The 25760-nt window shown below is 46.4% G+C and overlaps 1 protein-coding gene across 6 annotated transcripts in view; it reads left to right on the top strand.

Moving 5' to 3' along the window:
- ACAD10 (acyl-CoA dehydrogenase family member 10) overlaps positions 1-25551 on the top strand; it is a 30688-nt gene extending 5137 nt beyond the window's left edge. For 4 of the 6 annotated variants that reach the window (XM_037878545.2, XM_037878546.2, XM_043530027.1 and 1 more), the window contains 17 exons: positions 972-1130; positions 1908-2067; positions 4913-5054; positions 6379-6447; positions 7852-8033; positions 8945-9095; positions 10995-11140; positions 12547-12720; positions 14779-15167; positions 16350-16490; positions 18058-18195; positions 18896-18986; positions 20092-20250; positions 21481-21653; positions 23499-23642; positions 24075-24152; positions 24615-25551. In XM_037878545.2, the coding sequence (XP_037734473.1) occupies positions 972-1130; positions 1908-2067; positions 4913-5054; positions 6379-6447; positions 7852-8033; positions 8945-9095; positions 10995-11140; positions 12547-12720; positions 14779-15167; positions 16350-16490; positions 18058-18195; positions 18896-18986; positions 20092-20250; positions 21481-21653; positions 23499-23642; positions 24075-24152; positions 24615-24749 (2631 nt within the window). In that variant the 3' untranslated portion in view covers positions 24750-25551. The remainder of the gene's footprint in view (positions 1-971; positions 1131-1907; positions 2068-4912; positions 5055-6378; positions 6448-7851; positions 8034-8944; positions 9096-10994; positions 11141-12546; positions 12721-14778; positions 15168-16349; positions 16491-18057; positions 18196-18895; positions 18987-20091; positions 20251-21480; positions 21654-23498; positions 23643-24074; positions 24153-24614) is intronic. The other 2 variants (XM_037878548.2, XM_037878547.2) reach the window with 2 other exon arrangements.
- The last annotated feature ends 209 nt before the right edge of the window (positions 25552-25760 follow it).

Genomic DNA, 25760 nt, shown 5'->3' on the forward strand with positions numbered 1-25760 from the left:
GTTTTTAAAAGTTATGGCTGTTTAAAGTCATCCTGTTAACATCTGGATGTTGGATCATTTTCTATTCACCTTTCCTTGTATGTGTTTTACTAGAAAAATCAGTATCTATTAAGATAATATATTATTATTATAATAAAGGCATCTTTCATCTCAAAGCATTCTCAAAGTGTTTTAATAGCTACATACCCTGTATATAGGACACGCCTAGCAGTGAAATGTCATCCCCTCTGGAATGTGGTTGCTGTTTAACAATGCACAGCAATATTACGCAATAATTTAGGACAGGAAATTAAGGAAAATGTCTGTATTTTAGATATTTCTCTTTTTAAAGTGCCCATCAATGTGGTTTCTAAGCTAATATTGTATCCCGTTGTAAGTGCAGTATCCCGTGGTAAGTGCAGTGTTTATGGAGACAGTATGTACTTCCCGAAATTGGAATTTGGACAGGACATTGGGGTTAACGTCTTTACTATTGTGAAAATTGATTAGGGATTGCTGATGAGCATAACAGTCAAGACCGCAGTTTTGCATTTCAGCTGCAAGATGACACTTCCAGCAGTTCAGCCCGCCTTTAGCACAATATCAAACGATTAGTGTAGTACTGACTAGGGACAGAGTGCCACCTATGGAGTCACTTGCACCATGAGGATTCCCTGAAGGCCTCCCATCCAAGTACTGTCTTGACCCTGCTTAGCTTGGTTGATCTGACCAGATCACAGCTGAGGCAATATGTCTGCAGAACAATGATTCATCAGATTAGGTCATAGCCTCTCTACCAGTCCCGCTCTACCACTGTTTAGGTGTGTGCAGCAGTCTTGTGGTCCTTTGTTTCATTTATTGCACTGCATGTTAGTCACACGCTCATTAATACTTGTGTCCTCCGTGTCCTGATATTCATGATATTCATGATATTCATGAACGAGAATTACAATGGCCTTGTGCATACCTGTCTTGATCGTATGTTGTCATAGGTAATTGAATCTTGCCGGGAAGGGATATGCAAACCAGACCCTCGTATCTACACGTTATGCTTGGAGCGCTTGGGCGTTCAGCCAAAGGAATCCATCTTCCTTGATGATATTGGGCAGAACTTGAAAGCAGCCGCGCAGCTTGGCATTAACACAGTGAAGGTACAAAGCAGCACCCTCAGGGGTGCATGGGGACAGTTGGTAGAACATTTATTGTCTTAAATATTTTGGTTTGGTTTCTAAATCCAAATTCTGCATTTGACATGAATGTGTTTAATATTTTCACACAGTGGCATTCGATACAGATTGCCATGCTTCACTCATTGAACATGTCCATTGTCCTGCATGACACCAGTAAGCCAAATAACCACAGGGTTAATGCAGGGGTAATTGTGGATGCCAAGATTGCAGGGTTCCATGTCCAGCTCTGCCACCAACTCCCTGTGGGCCTTGGGCAAGTCACTCCTCCCTCCCCGTGCACCTCGGTTCTCCATCTGTTAAACAGTAGTAATGACACCTGCCAAACATGGGGTTGTGAGGCTTCATTAACTAGCCCTGTGGAAGCTAGATAAGCCTCATGTACATGTCACCTGGGGTTGGCTAACTTCCAAACCATGGTGAGGAGGTGGAAGGGTAAGGAAGGGACTCCTTGATGGACTGAGTTCTGACCTCCCTCTGCCTGTCCCACTGTGATCACAGCCTGTGCTTGCAATACGATCATCCTCTCCCCATTGGAATTGCTTCCCCTTCCCCTTGGACAGAAACCAGGCAAAATGTAGCTGCTTAGATCAGGAGAGGGAAGGCAGTGTTGGTGCTACCTTCGGTATAGTGTCATGGGAGATGCTACAGAGCAGTCACAAGGATGCAGAGCCCTGTCTTTGCCAAGAGATCAGAATCTTATTAGCTATTTATCATACAACTTTTTCTCGCTGGTATCAGGTTGATGACCCAGAAGCAGCTCTCAAAGAGTTAGAAACCTGCTTGGGCTTCCCTTTGCGAGGATTTGTTCCACAGACTCGCTTAGTGAGACCAACAATGGAAATTCCAAAAGGTCCCCTACAGAAGTACCTGGAAGAGGTCCTAGGTGGCCAGACAACCGGTATTTTAGCTCTTTTATACTTTACAACTTTAAAGTCACATATTCTGGGTCTGTTGGCTCTTTCCAGCATAAGACAAAAAGACTTTTAAAAATATTAATAGTATCAACTACTGCAAAGCCACTCTCATGGTTTAGGTACCTTTCCAAGCTCTTTGTGAAATGCTAGGCTGTTTAAAACATTGTTATTGGTATTTACCTGGATAGTTAGAGGAAAACCTACTCTGTGACTATGCTGAATTCTATGCCCATGCATCTGCCTATACAGTGAGTATCTGTATTGTATAGCATTGTGCTCCCTGACCAAAAGCTTCTAGACATTGCATCTTTCTTAAAAGGCATTTGTTGTTTATAGTGGTTCTTCTCCAACACTTGTAAAATTGGTAAAAGCCAGTGAATGATGCTCCCTGGCAGGAGGTCACTTCTCTGCCAGGAGACTCCAGCTGCTGCCTCAGGCACACAGGTATTACATAGCCATTTAGGACCACAATGTAAACACCTCATCGTCTAAAAAGTCTAGAAATTAAAGTATTGGATTAGGTCAAGTTTTAAAGCAACAATGTCAGATTCAAAGTCATGTTTCAATACAAGAAAGTACCATATCTGGACTATTAATAACTACTAAGATTATTTAAAGAGAGAGAATTCAACACATCTAGTTTCCTTTTCATTATTCATGCTATTTGTTTACTTGCATACTTCCTTCTGCTTGGACAATGAAAATAGACCAGTTAACTTTGCTTTGGTTTCTAGTCAGTTTCATTTCTGTGTTTTCTTGCACTAGCACAGTTGTGCAACTTTTGGATGGCAAGCATTGCATGGGTAATATTTAACTAAATTTCTAAAAAAACCCCACCTTTAAATTTAAAAACAAATAATGAAAATATTTCTTTTGACATTAGGCTTGAAAAACTTTATATGTTGAATTTCTGCTGCTTGACAATTATCCTTTTGAGTAGGGCTTGGAGGACCAGTTTACAGAAATCCAGAATCCTAGCATTTGCGTGTCTGAACCACACCTGACACTTTTTTAAAGCTCTGTATTGGTTTGGATTTTAAAAAGCAGTATTTTTAAAACCTTAAGATAGTCCAAGTTCCTTGGATCTAGTTGTAACTGGTGCAAAACCAATATTCAACTTTGCTTCTTCCTTCTGCCATTAGATTTCCAGAATCTCACCTCTATTTCAAGCCAGGAGAGGGGCTGCAATATTAAAGAAATTGTACCATTGACTTAGAAGCTATGCCCTTGTGGGTCACACTTTGTATAATATGTAATATGCTGTATTAGTCAAACAAAGACACCAGTGTTACGTAAATGATATTGAAGTGCATTTATATGGTATTCTGAAACCTAACTGTCAAAGACTGCAGATCATATGTGTACAGTTTACAAGAAAAAAGGATGATTTTCTAACTGCAATCAGACCCTGCGATCAAAGTGCCAAACTGAGGTCTTTTCAGCTCATATATTGTTACCCGTAAGAAAGATTTTGAAAATACACATTAGTGAACAATTCTGTTGATGAAGGAGACAGAATAGAATCCCTCTTACATGTCAGCTCTGCAGGAATAAAATGCAGTAAAAAATGATTTTCATCATTAAAATCAGCAGCTCTGACTCTGAAAATGCACAAGGAGCAGATCTGCTGAGCCAGAAGGGACCATTTTTACAGTCACTTTTCTAGCTGACTGCACTTTAAATTGGAGAATAATTCATGCTGTCAGCAGTTACTGCAGATTACAAGATCAGATTGATCAGATGACTACTAATTAATAGTTGAAATACTAGTGGAGTATGTTAGTGAATTAAGGCTGGGAGCCAAATGTGCTGCCAGGTGAGAGGATCAAAGTTCACAAGCAAGCTCACACCTCTGTGCTGAGGAGCTGACCCTGTCTGTTCTGGGACTGGAGCAGTGCAGAGCTGTGTGGTCCTCACTCTCCTATCGCTAAAGACTGGGTCTGGAGTAGCCATAGAAATGTCTGATTGTCCCCTTTGATGTAGGAATCGTGCTGGTACTACTATAGATGACTAGAGAAGAAGGGATGGCTGAGCCTGTAAGGGGAATATGGCTAAATGGAATGACAAAGTAGGGAAATCCCTGAACAAGGGAACCTGCAAAGTGCAGAGTATTCTGTCCCCAAACCAGTAAGAATGTGCTTAACTTTGAGCGTGTGAGTAATCCTACTGCCTTCATTGAAATTATGCACCTACTCAAAGTTATTTATATATGTGAGTGTTTTGCTGGATCAGGGCCAGTGTGCTCAGTACTTTTCCGGATAAAGCCCTTAGAGCAGGAATGGCATGTGAAAGGAGCTTCTAGCTTGCTTTTCTGGATACAAGGCAGAGGGCTTTAAGCCTCAAGCAAACAGCTGCGTTCTGTACTAGCTGCAGTTTCCAAATGGTCTTCAGATGTTCCTCCCACATTCAGAACTTATTGCAGTGATCCAGTCTTCAGTGACAAAGGCCCAAATGATTGTAGCGAGCTCTACACTTTGCAGTGTTCAGCTCTTATTAATGCAGAATAATAGCTCCATTCCCTTGCTCTGGGAAACAACCTGGGCTTAGAACTTCCTGATGGGAGGAGCGGGGGAGGAGCGCTGGGCAAAAAATACAGAGCAAAAGTCAAGCAGATTTCTGGCCCTCTGCCATCCAGGAGTGACCACTGTCACTCAATAGGGCCCCATACTGATTCCATAATAATGGGGCAGTCCTCAGTCTTCTGCTGATGCAAATGACAGTCTTTAGCTCTGTCCATTTTAGAGTAAAATAAAACATGGGAAAGAGATGAGAAATAATTTCAGTTCCTGTACTTTTCTCTTCATTGATCATCCCTTTTCAAACTTTCAGGTCCTCTGATATTACGACAGTTCAGTCATGGACAATCTAACCCCACTTACTATATCAAGTTTGGGGATCGTAACTTAGTCCTGAGGAAGAAACCTCCTGGCAGCCTACTTCCATCTGCTCATGCTGTGGAGAGAGAGTACAGGTGAAAAGGCACAGTGTGCTACAGAATCGTTCCCAGTTCTGGCTGGCCAACATAGGTGCTCTCTGATTATTGTAACACAATTCCAAATGTGCACATCCTGTAGACAGTGCTGTTTTCCAGTCTCACCTTTTCTATTCCAAGCCCTGCTCCACGAGAGTAGCTGTCAGTAGGAAACGGGCAGGCTTAGGGCACATAAAGGAAAGAGATCCTTTTTCGTAGTATATGTGACAGGCATATTCCTCTTCGCACATTAAGGAAGTGCTGCGTGTGATTCAAGAGGTTCAGTCGGCGTTAATACTGCACCCGTGAATCAGCATGGTGTTGCAAGGCACCGTGCTGCAGGTGGTGCCTCCTTTACGATGATGCATAAAACTGAGCTCCTGCTAATTCGAGCTGTAAGAGTGTACATTGCAAGCTTTGTGGGGTGGTAGCCTCTTTGACTTAGAATGTAATTACTCTTGTTGGAAGTAGACTGTCTGGTTAAACTCACCCTGCAGCTTCAGTAGGACACAAGATGCCTCCACTTTATGATGATTCTGTGGATGTCTAGATTTCACAGTCCTCATCAGGAATAGACCACAGGTCTCGCCCCATCCCTACTTGATGTGAAGGAGAATCTCCTGTAGCCATAGTAGTATTAAGACGTATAGCCTCTGGCCTCTAAAGGGTGACATACTTGGCAAGTCTGACATTCTGTCCAGCAGAGGGGCAGTGGCACATATATACACTTCACAAGTTAGACAGGGAATTGTAAAATATTGTTTAGGTAATGTTGTGTGCTTTTAAACAGTTATGCTCCACCCCAGAGGTGGCTGCATTTCAATGGTGGAGGAAGTGATTCCTCTCTGTGTGTATGTTAAAGTGCTTTGAGATCCTGCTAGGTGACAGGTGTTGTATACATGTAAGCCAGTAATAAAGTGGGGATGAATGCTAAATATTACATTAATAGCATGATTCCATTTCTATATGTCCATCTAGCACCAGGGTTCTCAAACTGGGGGTCGTGAACCTTCAGGGGGTCACGAGGTTATTATGTGGGGGGTCGTGAGCTGAAAGCCTCCACCCCCAAGCCCCGCTTCGTCTCCAGCATTTAATAGTGATAAATATAAAAATAGTGTTTTAATTAATAAGGGGGGAGTTGTACTCAGGCTTGCTGTGTGAAAGGGGTCACCAGTACAAAAGGGAGAACCACTGATCTAGTATGTTACGATCGTATTTTAAAGATCAAGAACAGCACCTTTTTTAACACCACCAATATGGCAAGCAAAAAATGATCAATTCTTTCTCTCCTGACAAAGTCTCTCTGGGTTGCTTGTCCTGGCAGGGTACTGAAGGCTCTTGCTGAGGCCAGAGTTCCTGTTCCTAAAGTGCTCACACTCTGTGAAGATTCAAGGTGATTTTTTTTTTCCCATTTGCCTCAAAAGTAAGTGACAGTTGTTAGACACTTCCACTCCCAGTTTATAGCAGAGCAGAGGAGGAGGCAGCTGTCAGACTCAAAGGTGACAGAAGCCGTAGAAAAGCCTCGTTAGATAGATAGAACTGTTCATGTGGAAAGAAGCAGCAAAGGTGCAGTAACTTCAGTGACCGTGTCAGACCTGTGAAGAAGTGTTGAAACCAACCCAGGAGGAAGGACCCCTGTCTTGGCTGTTTGTGGAGGAGACAGGTAAAAGGCACAGTTTGTGTGGCCAGTGGAGAATGTCTTACTGCAGATATGCTGAAATATTGGGCATTTGTGTTTTGGATGGTCCTGCCTGTTTCTGGCCTCTAATGATCCCCTGGCACTTTTTGCAAAAATAGTGGTGTTAACCTAGGTGTTCTGACCCAATTTCCACTCAGATAATTCCATTCTGCCTGCCAGCTGGGTATATGAATTTTGTTTCCCACTCTAAACTATTCTATAGCAGTGCTAGGTGCTGTTAAACAGCTGCCATGATCTGCCCTGGAAGTTGCTGTAATTCAGTGGTGGATGACGCTTCACCTGTGTATCCCTTGTCCTTACCTCACAAAGGGCTTTTGTGGCTTAACTGATAATTATTGTGAAGCACTTTGAATTCTCCAGATGAAAGAGGTTATAGAAGTGCAAAGCACCATAACATATTATTATTCAGCTTGTTTTGGGTGTGTCTTGAGTATTTTATTTTTGCAATTAATTAAAATCGCTCTTACGCTCTGAAAGGAGACTGCAAAAATGGCAGAATGGCACTCCCTGTATGGTTCCAGATCATATATGCTCAGGTTCCAAGTAACAAGATGATTCTTCTACCTGCCAGACCTGCAAACTCGCCCGGAGAGCTAAAGCTGAGTTCTTTCTGGCTTTTGCATCATCATCATCAACAAAGATTCTGCAACTGGAACTTTGGTTAACAATTCTTACAGGCTCTTGCATAAAAAGGAATAGAATCCGTCTCCCTCTCCCATTGCTGTGCTGATTTTGCAAGACTAATAGGTGTAAACAGTAGCACAAACTGGCTTCTGATCCTAAAGTCAGCCCCTCTGTTGAGAAAGGCATTATTTTTACATAATCACGTTTCTAACCTTAATTGCACTTTTGTTTTGTATTGATATTTACATCAGATGGTTATAATGGTTAACTGAGTTCTGTCGTTATTTATTATAACTATTCTGATTTTTGTTCGTTAGGCATAAACACTGTGCTCTGCACAGAACAAATCCGAGAATTAGAGCATGTTCAGACTTGGAAATAACTTCTATACACTGATGCAATAGATGCAGGAATATTCCACTCATCTCTGAGGCCTGTCACTGAAATACAGTTGTATCAATTCTGTCATTCTAGTATCATTGGCACCCCATTCTATCTGATGGAATACTGCACTGGCCACATCTACAAGGACCCCTCTCTTCCTGGCCTGGACCCTGGCCAGCGGAGGGCTATTTACACGGCTATGAACAAAGTCCTCTGTAAAATCCATAGAGTAGACCTCAAAGCGGCTGGACTGGAGGATTATGGGAAGCATGGTGAGAAGGAAATCTGCTGTCATACTCTTCCTGTGTGTTAGTTTTTAAAGGGGTGTGGTCACATAAGGCCAAATCCTTAGGGCAGTGGTGGGGAAGGGGAGCTGTCCAGCAGCATGACGGATCCTCAGGCCAGTCAAGGGTGCATGGAACAGTGGCTTGGGATCCTCCAGGAGTCAGTGTTTGTTGGAAGTAGTCCCCAGAACTTCCTCCCATTGGCCCTTCCTGCCAGTAATTTGTTTGCTATCATCGTGACTGGGCTCCCTCAGATCCTGCCCCAGAGGTTCAACAGTACCTCCTGCAGAGCCGCCTCTGGGGGCAGAGGGGTCCTGCTGAGCAGCTGCGCCGGGATTTGGCCTTTGTTGGAATTATAGTTTTTGTTTAGGATCCCAGTTATTTGTAACCAGTTGGAATATCTAATCCATTCCCCTGCCAGGAAACGATGCAGTGCCCAGATAGAGAACAGATTGGGTCCTTAACCCAAACCAGGGGAGTGCCTGTAGTACAGGAGGAGACTCCCTTCTTGAGACAGCAACAAAACGTGACTTGGGTGACTATCTCATCATAAGCCAATCTACATGATGCTCTACCTGTCCTGCTCCTTAAAGCTGCCAGGTGTAAAAAAGGTGACGGCTATTTCTGCTTCACCAGACTTACAGGACCAAAGGCAGCCTGAGCAGAAGCAGGCGAATCTCCTGGGCTGCTGGGAGTTCTGCCCAATTATTCTGGGACTGATTGTGGCCCATGGCTGCAGCAAAACGCTCTCTTGGAGAAGTGTACATTTGTCTGGTTGGACGGAGACTGGCTTTGTTTTTGGCGGTTAGACTGTTTCCAGATGCAGCTCTTTTGTGGTTATTTTCAGAGGCCTCCTTTTATTTGGAACTTATTTGGAGACTTAATTCCCTTGGCTTTAGGTAACTATGTTCAACGGCAAGTTCAAACCTGGACGAAGCAGTATCGAGCCACAGAAACCCACCCTATTCCTGCCATGGAGAGACTCATTGAGTGGCTCCCATTGCATCTCCCAGGGAACCAGAAGACCACAGTTGTGCATGGAGATTTCAGGTACTAGCTGTCTGCCAGCACCCATTTGGACAAGGCACTCTGTGTAACCTAGGGAGGAAGAAAGGGGGATCTCCGAGAACCCCCCAGCACTATGCTCCAATGATATTTGAAAAGGAAGCTGCAGCACTGCTCTGTTCAGCAGTTCTGTTCTGAGAGCTCACAAGAGCTCCATGCAGCATTTCACTCCCCATTGCATCTGCCTAGTGCATTTGTAGCAGATTAAAGCAGTGTGCGTTCTGGTGCAGAGGAGTGTAATCTAGTAGTTTAGAGTAGGGAACTAGAAGTCAGGACACCTGGGTTCTAGTCCCAGCTTTGCTTTTGGATCAGCAGTTTGGATTCTCTTTCGGACCCAGCCACTGCAAAGCGGCACCATTGCTGATCTCAGCTTAATTGAGACATAACATTGGGGATTATATGATATTTTCTGCCTCACTCTTAGCAGTGAGAGAAAGAACCTTGTGATGTGAAGTGTAAAATAGTGAGAGTTTAACTAGATTCGTGTTTCTGATGGAGCCTTGCCTGTCTGGCAGCCGGTGAGCTAATGCCACAGTATTACAAAGGAGATCACCCTTCAGTAATACGATGGATGCAGGTGGGGAGGTCAAAATTCTGACTGGTGAGAACTACTTTCATCATGAGCTAAAAAAATTGCCTGGAGCATGAACTACATTTGTCTCTTTAAAAGGTCAAAGGGGATAGGCTGGCTTGCAGATCTGTGCACCGCTGCCGTCTGCTGGAGCATGACACAGCTATCTCTCTGTAATACTTCAATCTACTGGCTGAACAATTATTGTTATTTATTATTTGTATTACCGTAGTGCTTAGGAGCCCTAGTCATGGACCAGAACCCCTTGTGCTTGACTCTGTACAAACTCAGAACAAAGCCCCAAAGAGCTTACAATCCAACTATAGGAGCTGCTCCTCTAACCTGTAGAAATTAGGGCTGGAAAGGACCTGTTATCTCCCATGTAGTCTGTGCCCTGGGAGCCAGGGCAGGATTGGCCCCTCTAAATCGTTCCTAGTTCTAAGTGCCTGGGAAGTGGCATGCAGTCTATAAATAAATAAGCAGCAATGACCTGACTGCTCTGCTCCTACCTTTCCCCTCCAGTAGAGTATCCTAGTCTAATCTGTCCGACTCTCCCCTGTCTTAATATCATCCCATTGTGACTAATTATACCTCTTGGATGTTCCCATCCAGCCTTGCAGACAGCTCTCATTCGCTTGCCTGGCAAGGACCTGGATTAGGGGAGCTCATGGCTCTTCCTTTGCATTTCTGATGCTGCATGATGGATCCAAATGGCAGATCACTAACTCATCCAGGCATGAAGCATTACAGTTTCCTTCATCAATAAAACTCCTATTTGGGAGTGGAGTGAATGCGTTCTTTGCATCTCAGCAGGAGCCTTTCACACCCCCATATCATAGCCAACCTCTGTGCAAACTCTTGGAAGCCTCTACACCACACAAAAAGTCAGCAGACAACAGTTTGGGATCTTGAATCAATAATAAATGACAAGTGTTGGCTTAAAGTGACCAATAAATCCATTTTGAAATTGACCTGAAGTCTGTCATTTTTCAGTTGGCACTTACCATAGTTTCTGTTAATAATCTGAGATCCTAAACTGTCTTGTTTATTTTTTAAACCACATGTCAGTTCACAGTTAACCAGCCAGAAGGTTGAACAACATAAGCCTCTTCTGTCCATCACTTTCCAGAGCTGAGCTCTCCGCTTCCACAGCCCTCCCAAGGGAGCTAGTGATAGGGAATCGATCCCCCAGCTAGCACAGAGTTCCAGGTCACTTGTTTAACTGAAACTAAGCGATTGTCAGGAAAGCATCTCCCTCTGATGAGTGTTTTTTCTCTTAGGACTTATCTAAACCCTTCCCCTTTCTGATCCAGGCTGGATAACCTGATTTTTCATCCAGAGAGTCCAGAAGTCCTTGCTGTCCTCGACTGGGAACTTTCCACCTTAGGAGATCCCATCTCAGATGTGGCGTACAACTGCATGGCCCACTATCTGCCTTCTCACTTTGATATATTGAAAGGTACAATGTGTCCTCCTGGGGAACACACAATTTGCTTCCTATTTTGAACGTTTTACAAATAAAGAGCTGGGAAACATTGTTTAGAAACTGCCAGGACATTGTGAAGGGTGCTCAGCTGGAAATTTGACTCAATGCTTCAGACAAGGGCTCCCTTTCTTGTCTCATCCCATCACTCCCACCTCTACCTTTTCTTGCCTCCCTAAAGAATCCTCTTCTCTCCTTGGTGTTGACATCTTCAGATATGTGTAGTTGATTCTTGTGTCCAATTGCTTAGCCTCGCTGAAAATATTTAGCCCTTCTAATCTTCTCAGTACTCAATCCTTCCAACCCCCTAACATTTTTTGTTACTGTTCTTTGAACTTCCTTCTGTTTGTCAGTATCCTTTTAATATGAAGGTGCCCAGAAGTGAACACAGTATTCCTGTCATTGTTCTGGTTGCGGAACCATTGAGAGAGCAACTGTCACCACTCTGCTTTGTGATGTGATGTCTTTGTATTTATCCCCAAAGCAACATGGGACTAGAAAATACAGGTGTTGGGGACAGCAGCATGAAAGATTTGAGGAAAACCTTGGTTTGCAGATTGTAAATGCCACTTAAAATAAAAAAGGTTTTGATCCCCCCCTCCTTCCCCCATCCCTGCTGCCCTGTCTTTATCAAAACCAAAGTCATCTTAAAATTCTGGAAGTCATTTTCTGCAAAAATGGATTGAAGCAAAGATCTTTTCTTTCGGGCTGAAATTCTGTGAGCCATGCTTCAGACCAAAAGAATTTTTGTCCCATTTATAAACTCCATGAAATTAGAGGCTTATAAAAAAGAGTCACACCAGTAGTGGTATTGCAAAGCCAGAGATTAGAAAGATTAGAAATTTACTGCTGCGTCAAGTAGGAAGAAGATTAACAGAGGAAAAATGGCCCCTGATGAAATTCAAAACTGCCCAGGTCACATTCAGAATAGTTAGTGATTAGTAATTAGGAAGTTAGTTCTGTTTGTACTCAGATTCAGTAGAAACCACCATAACTGGCAGTGGTTTTGTTTTTTTTATAAGAAGAGTGGTTTGGGATAAAGATATTGCAATCACATGCTGCCTGCCTTGCTAAAGACCAAATCCCTATAGAGACTTGTCAGTCTTCTTCTGCCAATGTAAATTCAAGTATCTGTTAGAGGCAGAGGGTAATTTCACCTCATTTTAGCTTAGTCCTGAGCCTCTCCAGAGCTAATTTGTCCCTGGTTATAGGTGGTCTTATGATTCAGACACACCAGAGTTTAGAACCTGAGAGCAGAAAGGCCATTGCTTTATCCACTGAGCATGTGTGCCAGTCATGAAACTAACAGAATCCGTAGAACTCTCTGACTCTCTTTGAGAATGCCGCCTGCCTAGTCATGGTTATGCCGGATTCTCTTTCAGGTTTGAAGGACTGTGATGTAATGCAGTTGGGAATTCCCACAGCAGAGGAGTATTTTCAGATGTATTGTGGGCACATGGGAATTCCACCCATCGAGAACTGGAATTTCTACATGGCCTTTTCCTTTTTCAGAGTGGCCGCGATCTTGCAGGGTGTGTACAAACGCTCGCTCACAGGTGAGAGAATGAAACAAGCCAGCCCCTGAATGTTCAATTGATGCCACATGTATTAGGATGGAGGCTTATCTATCCTCTATATGCTGCAGCTACTAGAGGGTGACATGAACACACATACAGGAATGGTGTTCCTAGCCTCTGTTTGTCAGAAGGTGGAGATGGATGGCAGGAGAGAGATCACTTGATCATTACCTGTTAGGTTCACTTCCTCTGGGGCACCTGGCATTGGCCACTGTCAGTAGACAAGATACTGGGCTGGGTGGACCTTTGGTCTGACCCAGTATGGCCATTCTTATGTTCTTACTGTCCACCCACAATCACACTGAAGAGATGTCAGTGCTGTACCAGTGTAGTCGTGTTTAACCACTAGCCCGGGAAATGATCTCCGACTTTAATTACAGATGTCAGTACAGTAGCTTGTGTAGCAGTATTGTACCTCTAGAGGGCATCATAACTATACATTTTGAGCCCCTCTGAAATTCTGGCCAGTAGAAGGCAATAGTGACTTACACAGTGTGGCAGGATCGAAGGACAAATGTAGCAGGTTTTTCTAGAAGGGCTAAGGTTGCTTGTGGCCGCAGTTTAGAGCTGGACATCAGGAGATCTGGGTTCAAGTCCCAGCTGTGCATCCGAATCTCTTTGTGGTGATGGGCAAGTCACTCAGGGGTACCTTTACAGTCAGACTGAGCACTGCCCCCACTTTTTATAGTCAAAGTCCATGCCAGTAGAGCCTACGCCTGCAAAAAGAATGTAATTGGAGGGGCGCACACTCGGATTTGGCACAGTCTGCGAGGCTGTGTTCCTTTGGGATTTGCCTTGATGATGATACTCTGATTTGCACTTGCATTTCAGTTTCAGGCCCAAAGGGTGCCATCCTGAAAATGTACCCTTCCTCGGAGGAGTGATGGGGGACTTAATTCCTTAATGTCTGTGAGGTGTGGGAGAGGGGCAAAAGGTTGTGATTCAAAGAGAGCTCACAACAATATTACAGAACAAATCCTCCCCTTGCATAGACCTTGGAAGACTTTGGAATGGAGGCTAGTTCGAATGCCAAGCAGCAGGCTGTGTTTGCTCAGATATCCATCTGTAATAAAGCAGTGGTTTCTGCAAACAAACACAAAGATGGAGAGAACAGTGTGTTTTATTAGCTGTTGCTTTTTGCTGCATTGCAAGGTCTGATGTGGTTTTTGGGCGGGGCTGCTGTAGGTGAGCACTAGTATATGCCTGATTGCTGCCCTCTACCCCAGAGCTGGCTGGTTTTCAGCGAGGCTGCATGTATATTGTGAAGAGCTTTGGGAGCAATATTAACCATACCCAGCACCTGGCCCGCTGTTATCAGTGGAGCACGTGCCGAGTCGAAGACCAGGAAACACAGCTCAAAGTACGCCTGACCTGCTGTGCCTTGGAGGAAGGGAAGTGGGGTGACTGCTGCTGCAGTTGATGGATCTGTGAACAAGAGGAGAAATTTTTGAGGCTTTGCATGAAATCACAGAAGCAAAGCCCAGGCCTTTGGTACATATGCTAAAAGCTTCGTACCAGTACCTGGTGTTCGTGCTGGTTCACTGGCGCAGGGAAACCACGGAAAGGGATGGACGCAATTCAAAACAATATGCCGCCAAGTCTGTTAAGCTGAGAGAGGAATCCGTAATCACCCTGGGCCCTATATAGTGTCCTTCCCCCCTCCTTCACTGCAGCCCAATGCGTCCCTCTGCCTGGGCTCAGCTCTTCCCGCCGCTGTAGAATGTGCCCCTTGCTTTGCTCATTGCAGACTCACCCACGGGGGAATTCAGGGCTGAATCTAGGCACTTAGTCCTCCTAGGCCTGGGCTGCTCAAACTTTACCCTACTAGGGACTCTGTTGGCAACTTGCCAGGGCGCTGATAGACTTTGTGTTTAATCCGAGAAACTGTGATATCATTGTCATATCCCTTATAAAATAATCCTGCAGCGCCAGCGCCAAGGGCTAGTGCGTGCTAGTGTTTTGGGCCTTCGTTGTTGTACTTTGTCATGTGGACTCTCTAAGCAGACGGTGGTTATTAACCACTTTCATTTCACGCAGGACAAGCAAGCTCAGCCGCAGCTGAAAGTGGCGGAAAGCAGGCGGAGCTCATGGCCAACTTAGCGTGGGACTTTGCTACAAAAGAAGGATTTCGAGTGTTTAAAGAATGTCCAGCTGCAAAACCTTTAGCAAGACCTTACAGTACCTGGACCAGGAATGGGGCATTCTCCAGGAGAAACTATGTCACCATGGCACCTTCCACACCAGCTCACACTTCCAAAGCTCATCTGATTCTTTCTCCTGACGGCCTTCCTGGGAGAGCCCAGGATCTTTACCACAAGCTGAGGAGATTCATGGATAGCTATGTCTATCCTGCTGAGCAGGTTCTGAGAGATCATCAGGTTTCACAGTCTAGATGGACTCCACATCCTCTTATAGAAGAGCTGAAGGTAAGTCATACTTCTGCTTAAAGTAACAATGCCTCCAAGCATGGGTCTGTAAGATGGCACATTGACTGTAAAGGTCAGCACCCAGGATGCCTCTGCGCCAGAGCTGTGCACTTTCCTGATCAAATCACTTATCTGCTCCTGTCAGTCCACAGATCCAGTACAGTAAGAGGGGGAGCTGGAGCCTCGTCTGGCTTGCACACCATCAGTTCAATTCTGACTGCAGAATCTTTATTATGGGTGGCAATGACTTAAGTGGGGAACCAGATGGACTCCCAGAGCCTAGGGAAAGTTTACAGGGCTGGGAATGAAGTCCTGGGGAGAGGCAGTAAATCCAGAGCCCACATCATCATATAAACTGACTGACTAAAGCTGCATTTTTCAGAGAAACATTTGTCCTGGGCATCTTCTGGTAGGTGTAGCCCCTCTATTGTGTCTCCCACCTTGTGGATACGAGCCAGCCCCAGCTTCTGACCCAGTTGTCTGGGCTGCATTATCTCAGTGACTTGCTCACTCAAAATCCTGTCGTGTGTATTAACCTGCCCTTGTTCCAACACAGTTCCTGACCTAACGGGCGCTGTCTTCCATTACATGTCACACTAGCTGTCTCCTGCGTTTGATCTCTTGAGCTGTGGAAGCAGGATTGAGGGAGGGACTTCTATAACTACGGTGTAACTGTGATCTTCATTTTTATACAAGAGGGCCTCGGCATTAGGAGATTTGTCCTTGGGGCCTGAGTCTGATCACACACCCCATTGACTTTAAAGGACTTACTCCTGATTTATGCTGATGTAACTGGGCAGAATCAAGCCCTTCAAGTCCAAATCATTCTCCACTTCAAAGCCATCTCTGTACTATCTTTAGTATTTATTCTTCTTATAGGCTGCAAGTGATGTTTCCGTAGACCCATTGGACGAAATTCACCCCTGGTATAACTCCATTGACTTCAATAGGCCAACACCAAGCTGAGTCTTTAGCTCGTTTCTTCCCCACAGCTTTGCGTGTTTGTCTGTTGATGAATGGGAAAGGCAGATTCAGGCCTCAGCTCTGCTCAGGAGATCCCAGCATTTTCGGGTTGTCCTTCTTGCATCTATGCCCCTTGGGAGTCCCTATGGGCAGGGAGCTGGCCCCTTACATCTGAGAGCAGAATTATGCCCGAAGTGTCATGCTGTTCCATTCTTTAAGGGCAGAGCAAAGTCTGAAGGATTGTGGAACCTTTTCTTAGCCGTGGAGAATGATCCAGAAGTGAAATATGGAGCGGGCCTCACAAACCAAGAGTTTGCCCATTTGTGTGAGCTCATGGGAACATCACTGTTTGCGCCTGAGGTACCTGCTTTAAGCCTTTTCATCTGGGGTGGTGGAGGGGAAACACGCAGTCTGGGTAGGGGATTCTTAGCTAGCCCCCTGTTGCTGGAATATTTACAGGCCTATCCCCTGCCCTGCTAGTGCCCCCTGCACACATTTCCCCTCTCCCGTCCTGATTGCTCCTACCCCGACACCTGGCTGCTTTGAACCTGAATGCTAATGCTGCTTTTGCAGTGTGTATTTGTGCTATTTGGGAAGGGCCTGTGCTGGCCAGAATGTGGCCCATTGTGTGCTATGCTAGTCAGCCCAGCCCCAGCCCTGGCTGGAACCACATGTGCGGGTTTCCAGTATAGCATGGAGCCCTTCTAGCCAGGCTCCTACAAAGGGTTTCGCCCTGCCCTGCATTGCCTGGGGAGAGGGGTAGGAGCCTTTTCCCTGTTCCAGTGCACTCAGGCAGCAGCAGGGCAGGATCTCCCCAAATACTGAAGGGAGAGCTTGCTGCAGCACACACCACACCCCGGAGGGTTGCCAGTAAGGGGACTTGGCCAGCTTCTCTGTAGTGTGCCGTTCTTTGATTTGTGTGTTCCCACTTAGTAGCTTAAAAGATAAAATTCAGCTTGGTTTTATTCTTTAAGGTTCGAGCCTCCGGGGCAGTTACAGATCATTTAATAGAGTGGAGGAGTGTGAATGACACAATGGGTGATTGATTAAAATTAAAAACTTTATTTATAGTTAGTTAAAGCCAACAGGCCTTGCACTGATCCTCACATTCTAGGATGGAATGATAATGCCAGGGTGGTCAGACCCTGGCAGGAAGAATGGGTTTAACCCTTTCTCTAAGGGTACTTTGATAATGGATGGGCACGCCTATCTGACACCAGCTCACTACTCTTTTTATAATCAATGATAATAGCGGCCCTTAAATAATGAGCATTTAATCCACCTTGTTGCTATAATTAAAGATTTTCTACATGCTCACTGACTGTTTAACTTTAAGCATCATCTCAATTAACGTGTGTAAATGCCAAACCAATCACTCTAAATAGAGAGCGCATTTTTCAAAACATTAACATTTGATTTAAAACACTTGTAAAAACCAGTTAAGATCAAACTGTGTTTACAACATGACCTGGGGTTCTGCTGTAACTCATCTCTAACTGGCCTGTGAATTGGCTCACTTCACTTTACTCATATTTTACCTGGCCTCGCTTGATTATTGTCAAGCCATTTTTAGGAAATAGATTTTTGGGTCTACTTACATTTCTATGTAACATAAGAAAACATCATCTGTATAGGCTACTGTGCGCGCTAGCCCCAGGTGCATGCTGCTCCCCCTTGGCATTCTGCTGTGTGCTGGCTCGGGGACCTGTCTCTGCAATGCAGTTTCCACCCCAAGTGTAAAATCTTTGCCCCTAGCTCTGGCCTTTTGAAACCAGCATGAGCTTGTGTCGTCTAAATTTCCTGATGCTTTGGAATGGGCTTTTGGCAGGCAGAAGTAGCTGTGCAGTTTGAGGTTGACTTACAAATTCCCTTTCCCAACAAACATGCTTCTGCTGTGCTGACTGGTGCTTGGCTTTCCCCCCTCCAGATATTCAACTGCTCTGCCCCTGACACTGGGAACATGGAGGTGCTGGTTCGATATGGGACGGAAGAGCAGAAGGAACGCTGGCTGCAGCCTCTGTTGGATGGGAAGATACGCTCGTGCTTTGCTATGACTGAGCCGCAGGTCAGTATCGCTGTCCAGTCAACCACACAATGGAGTACAATAGAACCTTGCTGATCCACACCATACAAAGGCTCTCCCTGTTCTCAGTGCTGGCAGTTATTATACTCACTGGCCAAGGTTTTCAAAAGTGGCTCGTGATTTTGGGAGCCCAACTTGAGGCCCTTCAAAGGGACCTGCTTTTCAGAGGGCAGGTGCTCAGCAATTTCAGAAAATCACGTTTGTTTAAAGTATTTGTTGGAGGCACTCAAAATCACTAGTCATTTCCCAGTAATCTTGGCCACCATGTTTCTTAAGCTGTGCTCTTGGGCAGTTAGTGGTAATTTTGAAGTGTAACAAAGTGTTTTAATTAAACTACTGCCTAGCTGTCAGACTCAACCAGCTGACGGCCTGATTGACAGAGGGGCTGGGCACTTCTTTCTAGGGGAGCTGCAGGTGCTCAGGCTTGACTCTTGGTGGTGCTGAAGTCCATTTTGTGACTACCCAGCTTTGCTTTTAGAGGTGTTTGCTCACTGGGTCATTCAGCTGAGCTGGGGTTCCCAGCCTTTGGTGTGCATCAGCAGTGCTGTGCTGAGCTCTGCCAGCTTCAGGCAATGATTTCTCGCCTCCCGAGCCACTTGATTAGAATGTCTGAAACTTCTCTCTGGCCCCTCCGAGGCTGAGAGGAGCTGGCAGATTCGGAACTGAAAGTGTTTCTACTTAGGTTGCTTCATCTGATGCCACCAACATCGAATCTTCAGTCATAGAAGAAAAGGGTTTCTACATTCTAAATGGGCATAAATGGTGGATTTCAGGTACATTCCAATACACGCATGGTCTCCGTCACAGGGCCATGTGCTCCCATGGCTGCCTGCTGAGGCGTGATACTGTCCTGTCTGTTGGACCTTTTCTCCAGTGTGCTGATCTAAAACAGTTCTTGAAAGGGGCCCTGGGCCCTGACTTGCACTCAACCCTCGCTTATGGAGGGTCAGATTCTGATCTCAGATACACCAGTGTAAATCCAGCATAATTCCACTGTCTTGAATGGAGATACTATGGATTTACACCAGAGTAATGGAGAGCAGAACTTCTATATGCTAAGCCAACAGGGACTGCAGAGTTCAGACAGCACTGTTCGGTTTCAAGCACAGTTGTGACTGTGACAGGCATTTGTGCATTAGATGCTGCTGTGACCCCTCAGGGGCCCCTCTGGGAAATGCTTTTGCTGCCGTCTTCAGCTTTATGTTAATCATTAGGAAAACATCCCCTTTTTGGATGAGTTAAACAGAAAATACAGGGCATCTGGCTGGCACATGGGGTTGCTAATGGGATACTGAGGCTTTCACCTCTAGGCAGCCAGTTCTAATCCCACCCTGATCAGCAGTGACTGCAAGCTGTTATCATCCACTGGTTGCTGGCTGTGAAACGAGTCGGGTGGTCTCGGTTCAATTCCCAGTAGGCAGTAATGAGCACCTATGTTGGCAGTTCCAGCAGAGAGGCCAAGGTCTGAATGAGCCTTGAAGAGCCTTCTCCCCTCCAAGTGGTCCCTCCATGTCTTTGAGTCACAGGGATGGGTGGGGTGATGTGGGAAAGCTTGAATTTGCCTGGTAATTCCACAGTAATTGTGGATAAAGGACTTCAGAGCCTTTATCAGAGCCCAGAGTTCTCATGCCAGCTCTCCTCTCTTCTGTTAACTCTTGAAACAAACTATTAAACCAAATAACCACGTCCTGAATTAGCTACAGCTAAAGTGGCTGGATTTGCTCTGCTCTGTTAAAGGGCTAAGTCAAAATTAGACACAGGCACCAAATTCACCCCGATGTGCCTTCGCTGCAATCAGTGATGTTTCCTTGTGGATTAATCGGGCCTGAGGTTTTCAGCACCAGACAGTCTAGTTCTCATTGTGTCTTTTCCCGGCAGGGGCTCTGGATCCTCGTTGCCAGCTCTGTGTGTTTATGGGGAAGACCGACCCTGAAGCCCAGCGCCACAAACAGCAGTCAATGCTCTTAGTTCCCATGGACACTCCAGGCATAACAGTCACCAGGCCTCTCAGTGTATTTGGCGAAGAAGATCCCCCAGGTGAGGAAAGGAGCTAGCTCAGTTTGTAACTGACATGCCTTGACAGCTCCGCTTTGTCCACTGAATTATTCTGGTTTTGAAAGGGCACATGTTGTGTGCACCTCTGATATGCTGGCCCTAGCTTCTGTGGGACCCCACTGTGCCTTGCCTGTCCATATCCTCTGACTTGGGCATTACTGTCCTGTGGATCAGGGAACTGGGACCCAGAGCAGGGAAACGACTTGCCGGAGGACACGTGGAGTGGTGGCAGAGCTGGGACAAGAACCTAGGTCTCCTGACTCCCAGTTCTTTACATCACTCACACGCTCTTCCCTTGTCCCTGGTACATAGTCGAGCAGGGTTGTCTATTATCCAGAGCAGGGGACTGGGAGTCAGGACTCCTGGGTCGTCTTCCCGGTTCTGCCACTGACTCTCAGTGGGCAAATCCCATGACTTCTTTGTGCCTCAGTTCAATAACAGCTGCCTCCCAAGGCGTCAGTGCAATTTACTGGCTGTGTGTAAGGCTTGGGGGTGAAAGGTGTAGTAGAAACAGGCAGACCAGTGGTGTGAGAAACAATCATTCATGGAGTGTGTTACGATGCTACCTCCTTTTAAAACAAACCCCTGGAATCCTGGGGCTACATTCCCTGCTACAGCCTGAGCACATTGTTAAAACATCCCAGTGACGTTAACATCACATTATATGTAATGACTTAATTAATTTTTGCAGTCAAAAAACCCTATAGATGATCTGTTGAGCTGTTGAGTTTCTAAGTGACGTTTCCTGGCTCTTTGACAAAGAGAAACCACAGCAAACCCCGTATTTCAGTCCATTTAGCATTGGACACGCTTTCTTGTCCACAGTCTGTGCATGCGGAATTACAGGCAGTGGCTGTGGTGGGGGGAGCTGGGAATAACAAGGAATTGGCTGGCTCTGAGGGGGGGAGATGGCAAGTGCTGATAACAGAACTGGGAAAAGCCTCCCACCAACCTTTCTGCCTTGGCTTTGACTTTTTTTATTCAAACACTGGAAAGAAACCAGCAAACCTCAACGTTTGTAAATCCTGACGAGAACCCGAGTTATTAGATCACTTGCCTGCCCCTGGCTGGTGAGAGGCCATTTCAGAGCTGCATGGGCTCTGGAAGAGCCAGGAAGAGAGGAACGGGAAGACATTCAAACTTCCTGCATGCGGGGATGTGTCCAGTGAGTGACACTGCTGAGCTCTGTGCATCCTGTCCCACCCTTTGCAGCTGGCCATGGGGAGATCTTCTTTGAAAATGTGCGAGTGCCCAAAGAATATATTCTGTTGGGACCTGGCCGAGGCTTTGAAATTGCACAAGGGAGACTAGGGCCCGGACGGATCCACCACTGCATGAGGCTCATGGGCTATTCCGAAAGGGCGCTGGCGCTCATGAAGGAGCGAGTGAGTATTACTGCGGGTTCGACAGGGTTCTGTCCTCTACTCAGTTCTCTTATGCAACTGCATTCCAAGTGCTGCCTTACCTGCATTTCAGTCTGATTGGATCTAGCATCATATTTCTCAGCAGACTATCACTGTAGTGTGTAAACACCTTTAATCCATTTTAGCTGCATACCTTCCTGACACCCACAGCACCATTGGTAGCAGAAAACAATCCACTTATCCAGCCTGGCATCCAGAATCAAATCCCCACCCCTGTGAATTCAGCCTTTACCAGTGGATGTTGGAAGCCAAACTACAGTGAGTTATTAGTGGAGTCCTTAGATCTCTAGCAGGGTTGAGAGTTCAGATCAAATAAATATTTCACAAGAGCAACACAGTTGATTAAACGGGTTTCCCTGCCTGACTGGGTACTCCATGGACAAAGGGCTGTTTCACTCCATTGCTTCCCTTTTTCTTATGGGTGGGGAGTTTCTCTCGTGATTAGAGAAATCGACTTCCCCTGTTTGCAGCTCTGTTCAGCCAAATAAGGCCCCCTGTATACTCTGAATCTTCTTTCTTCCATTTCCTCATTAAGGGTTGAACTTGTCTGGTCTCCCTAGCTCTGACTCCCTTCTTAGTTGTCTCCAACTTCTGGGCCCTTTCCATGTCAGTTCAGAATGCGCTCATAACAGCAACTAACCAGGCAATTCATATCCCTGGGCTGAAGCCCTGCAACATCCTCGGATACTCCCTGGCCATTAGGTAATTGGATCCTGGCGATGGCACCAGAACCATTGTGGTCACCCAATTTGTCCTTTTTAAACACATTCTCAGGCGCTCCACTATTCCGTCCCTCTGTCACACCCCACGCTGCTTCATTATAGCACAGGGAGGAGAGGTACCTGGGCCAGGTGGATCCTGAGAGTCTGCGAATCGGCAGGACAGTTAAAATCTAATTGCAGGCTTTTGTGAGATGTCTTAACACAGATAGTTTGAAGGCAGCTTTCAGTACCAACCTGGTGTGCTTCTGAGTGCCTACGTGCTTCACTACAGATCGTACCGTCCAAGCATATCTACCTGTGTTAAGCGGACACTGAGAAGCAGGAGGATATGCTTTCAAAGCCTCCCTGTTTCTAGGAGTGTGGGGTTCCCTGAGCACTCAAAATTCTCCTCTTTCCACTTCTATACTTGCTTCTTTCCCTTTTTCCTTCCCTTGCTCAGAACCTGCCTGAATTTCTCCCTTGCCTTTATTGGCCTGGGGTGGTAATGGCAGGGGTCAGTTTGTCCCGCTGCCTGCAGAGGAGAGAAAATGCAAAGGGAGTGTTACACAGTGGACCTGCAGCTGTACCACCTTGGCCTGTGATCACATTGGTGCTCACAAGCTAAACAGGGTAGGACCTAGTCAGCACTTGGATGGCAGACCATCCAGGAATGTTGCGGGGAATGGGGCTGTTCCCTCTGTCAGCAAGGAATCAGTGCTAGGGGGTGCTGTGCTGCTTTTTGGGGATCTGGAAACTTGAGATTCTGATGGCTATTGCACTCTAACCAGGACTCAGGATTCAAGTCCTTCCAAATTCCATTTTAGGAAGGGTGTCAGTTACCCTTCTAAACAATTCCCTAGCTAATCTGATACAATATTCTTCACTTGCTGTCCCAAACTGCCATGTAGTGTCACTGTGCCTTGTCAGACAGCAGCCACATTGCATTTCAGAGGTGGCTGCATCCCAGCAACAGGTGAAGTGGGTCCCTGTCTAGTTTGTAGCGGCAGTCAGGATGAAAGCTTCTCTGCAAATGTAAGATATTATCACCAGCAAAAATAGCACTCTCTAAGCTCAGAGGCCCTTAGCCCTGTGTGCACTATTGCAGGTGATGTCTCGTGTGGCCTTTGGGAAACCCCTAGCCGAACAGGGCACTATCCTGGAAGACATTGCCAAGTCCCGCGCTGAGATTGAGCAGGCCCGGCTTCTTGTCCTGAAGGCTGCCCTCCTCATGGATACAGCTGGCAATAAGGTGCGTGGCTGGGGCCCTCCGGGGGCTAACAATATCAGCCTGAGTAAGTGCACAGTAAGGACTGCAGCGCTCAGCCCAGTGTGCTTAGCTTGTCTGGTCGCTATGGGGGAGTTCTAATGCTTAAACTTTTCCTTCCTGGAGGCCTGAGCAAAAATATGTCTCAGGTTCCCAATGAAAAGTGAGCTTGGGCCCTCTCCTCCTTGGATGTTCGTTCCCATCAGAAATATCACATGGAGCTCAGCATGACAGGCAGTCTGTGTTCAGGAAAGGCCCAGGACTAGGATAGCATGGGGGCTGCAGGCCTAGCTTGACTTACATTGGTACCATTGTTTTGGGGAGACTAGAACGGGAATAGCTAGGGCTGCAAGCCAGGACTGAGGAGGGTTGACCAAGCTGGATGGATCTGATGTGTTTGATCCTGTTTCTATACAGGCAGCGGCTCTAGAGATTGCCATGATCAAAATGGTGGCTCCATTGATGGCTCTGCGGGTTATTGATCGTGCTATCCAGGTGAGCGGGGAGTCGTGCACTTGTCATTCATTTCTCTCCCATTCCAGAAGGTTAGGGTTTAGTCCAAACAAAGCAAGCAGCTGCTTGGAGCCCCATGGTGGTTCTGCTTTCAGCCAACTCCTGCAACTCACGAGTTAGTCCTATCCTTGCCTCCTGGGAGGAGGAAACTGCTCCCAGACCTCTTCCTCCTAGACCTGATCCCTCCGGGTCAGGACTTAGGCACGTTAGCAGGGGCTGGCATAGGGCAAACTTGTCCTGCTGTTGCCTATGCGCTGTTCCTGTTCTGTGGAGAACCTTCTACCAGCAGTAAACTCACGTGAAACCGTGTGATAGGAAGCAAGCTCCTCGGGCCCCTGGAGTTTGCCTTCCTGCTTCCACAGTGCTAAGTGTCCCTGCTTTGCTCTGCTGCTCCCACCATGGCATTGTCCTGCCCTTTTCACATGTCCCATGGGTTTGTTGCAGGCCTTTGGAGCGGCGGGTCTCAGTAACGATTACCCACTGGCCCAGTTCTTTGCCTGGGCGCGAGCCCTGCGTCTCGCCGACGGACCCGATGAAGTTCACAGGACAGCAGTTGCTAAATTGGAGCTGAAACGCTAGCCCTGGCCCACTGTGGAAAAACAACCCCTGGGAGGCGGAAGAGGAATTCCCATCTGCAGCCTTGGGATGTGTGACTGTGTGGCGGGGGTACTCTGATTAACACAGTGTGTTTGTCCGTGGCGATAGCTCTTTAATTTCAATGTCCTTGCAGATTGCCAGACCCCTTGAGGCAGAGGCAACATGCTCCCCACTTGGTTTAATGCTGGGCTTGCTTGATGGTGGAACAAAAAGCAGAAAATGTGTCCTTGAGCCACACACAGTGGCCTTGCTCCAGGCTGCGGTGGGACTGGCTGCACAACCCTGCAAGTCCCAGCCCTGCTCTCAGGCTTCCTGGTCTAGCAAGTGATCAGCCTTCAGGGATGGAGAGGAAAGAGTCTTGTCACCCAGCAGCAGCCCCTCCAGGGGCCTGCTCTGGAAAGACTCATTGACTTCATTGGGCATTAGATCAGGCCCCAGTTGGCTGAGAGGTGCTGACTGGTTCGAAAGGAACCCTGCTCTTCTTTGGTAGGGACAGATGCCCAGGCTGGGGTGAAGTCGGGAGGGGAACTGGCTGGCTCCTGAGGACTCTGCCAAGGAAGTAGAGCTCTAGTTCTATGATTCGCTGTGTTTGGGGTGTGGGGGTTGCCATTTGCCACCCGCATACATTTGGTTACGCTTCTGTAATTCACACCGCTCTGTAGAGAAAAAAGAATCATGGAAGGAGTCGCGCTGATTTCTGTGCCATTCATTAGTGATGTCGGGTCAAATCAGAATAAAATTAATGGACCCACTTCCTTGGGTGTGTCCCCGTCATGAGACCTCACCTGAAGCTGCAGTCGTTTAATCGTTTTCCAGAATGTTTTATACCATCTCCCCTCCTCAGGAATGATCAGTTCTGACAAATGGAGAGATGCACGTAAGCACGGTTGGGTGGTTGTGAGTGATCATGAAGAGCGGGGCCGGCTCGAGCTTTCTCGCTTTTTTGCTGCCCCAGGCACCAACCCACCAAAGCAAAAAAAAAGCTGCCCCTTC

The sequence above is a fragment of the Chelonia mydas genome, chromosome 15 (genome assembly GCF_015237465.2).
Source record: "Chelonia mydas isolate rCheMyd1 chromosome 15, rCheMyd1.pri.v2, whole genome shotgun sequence".
Lineage (NCBI taxonomy): Eukaryota > Metazoa > Chordata > Testudines > Cheloniidae > Chelonia > Chelonia mydas.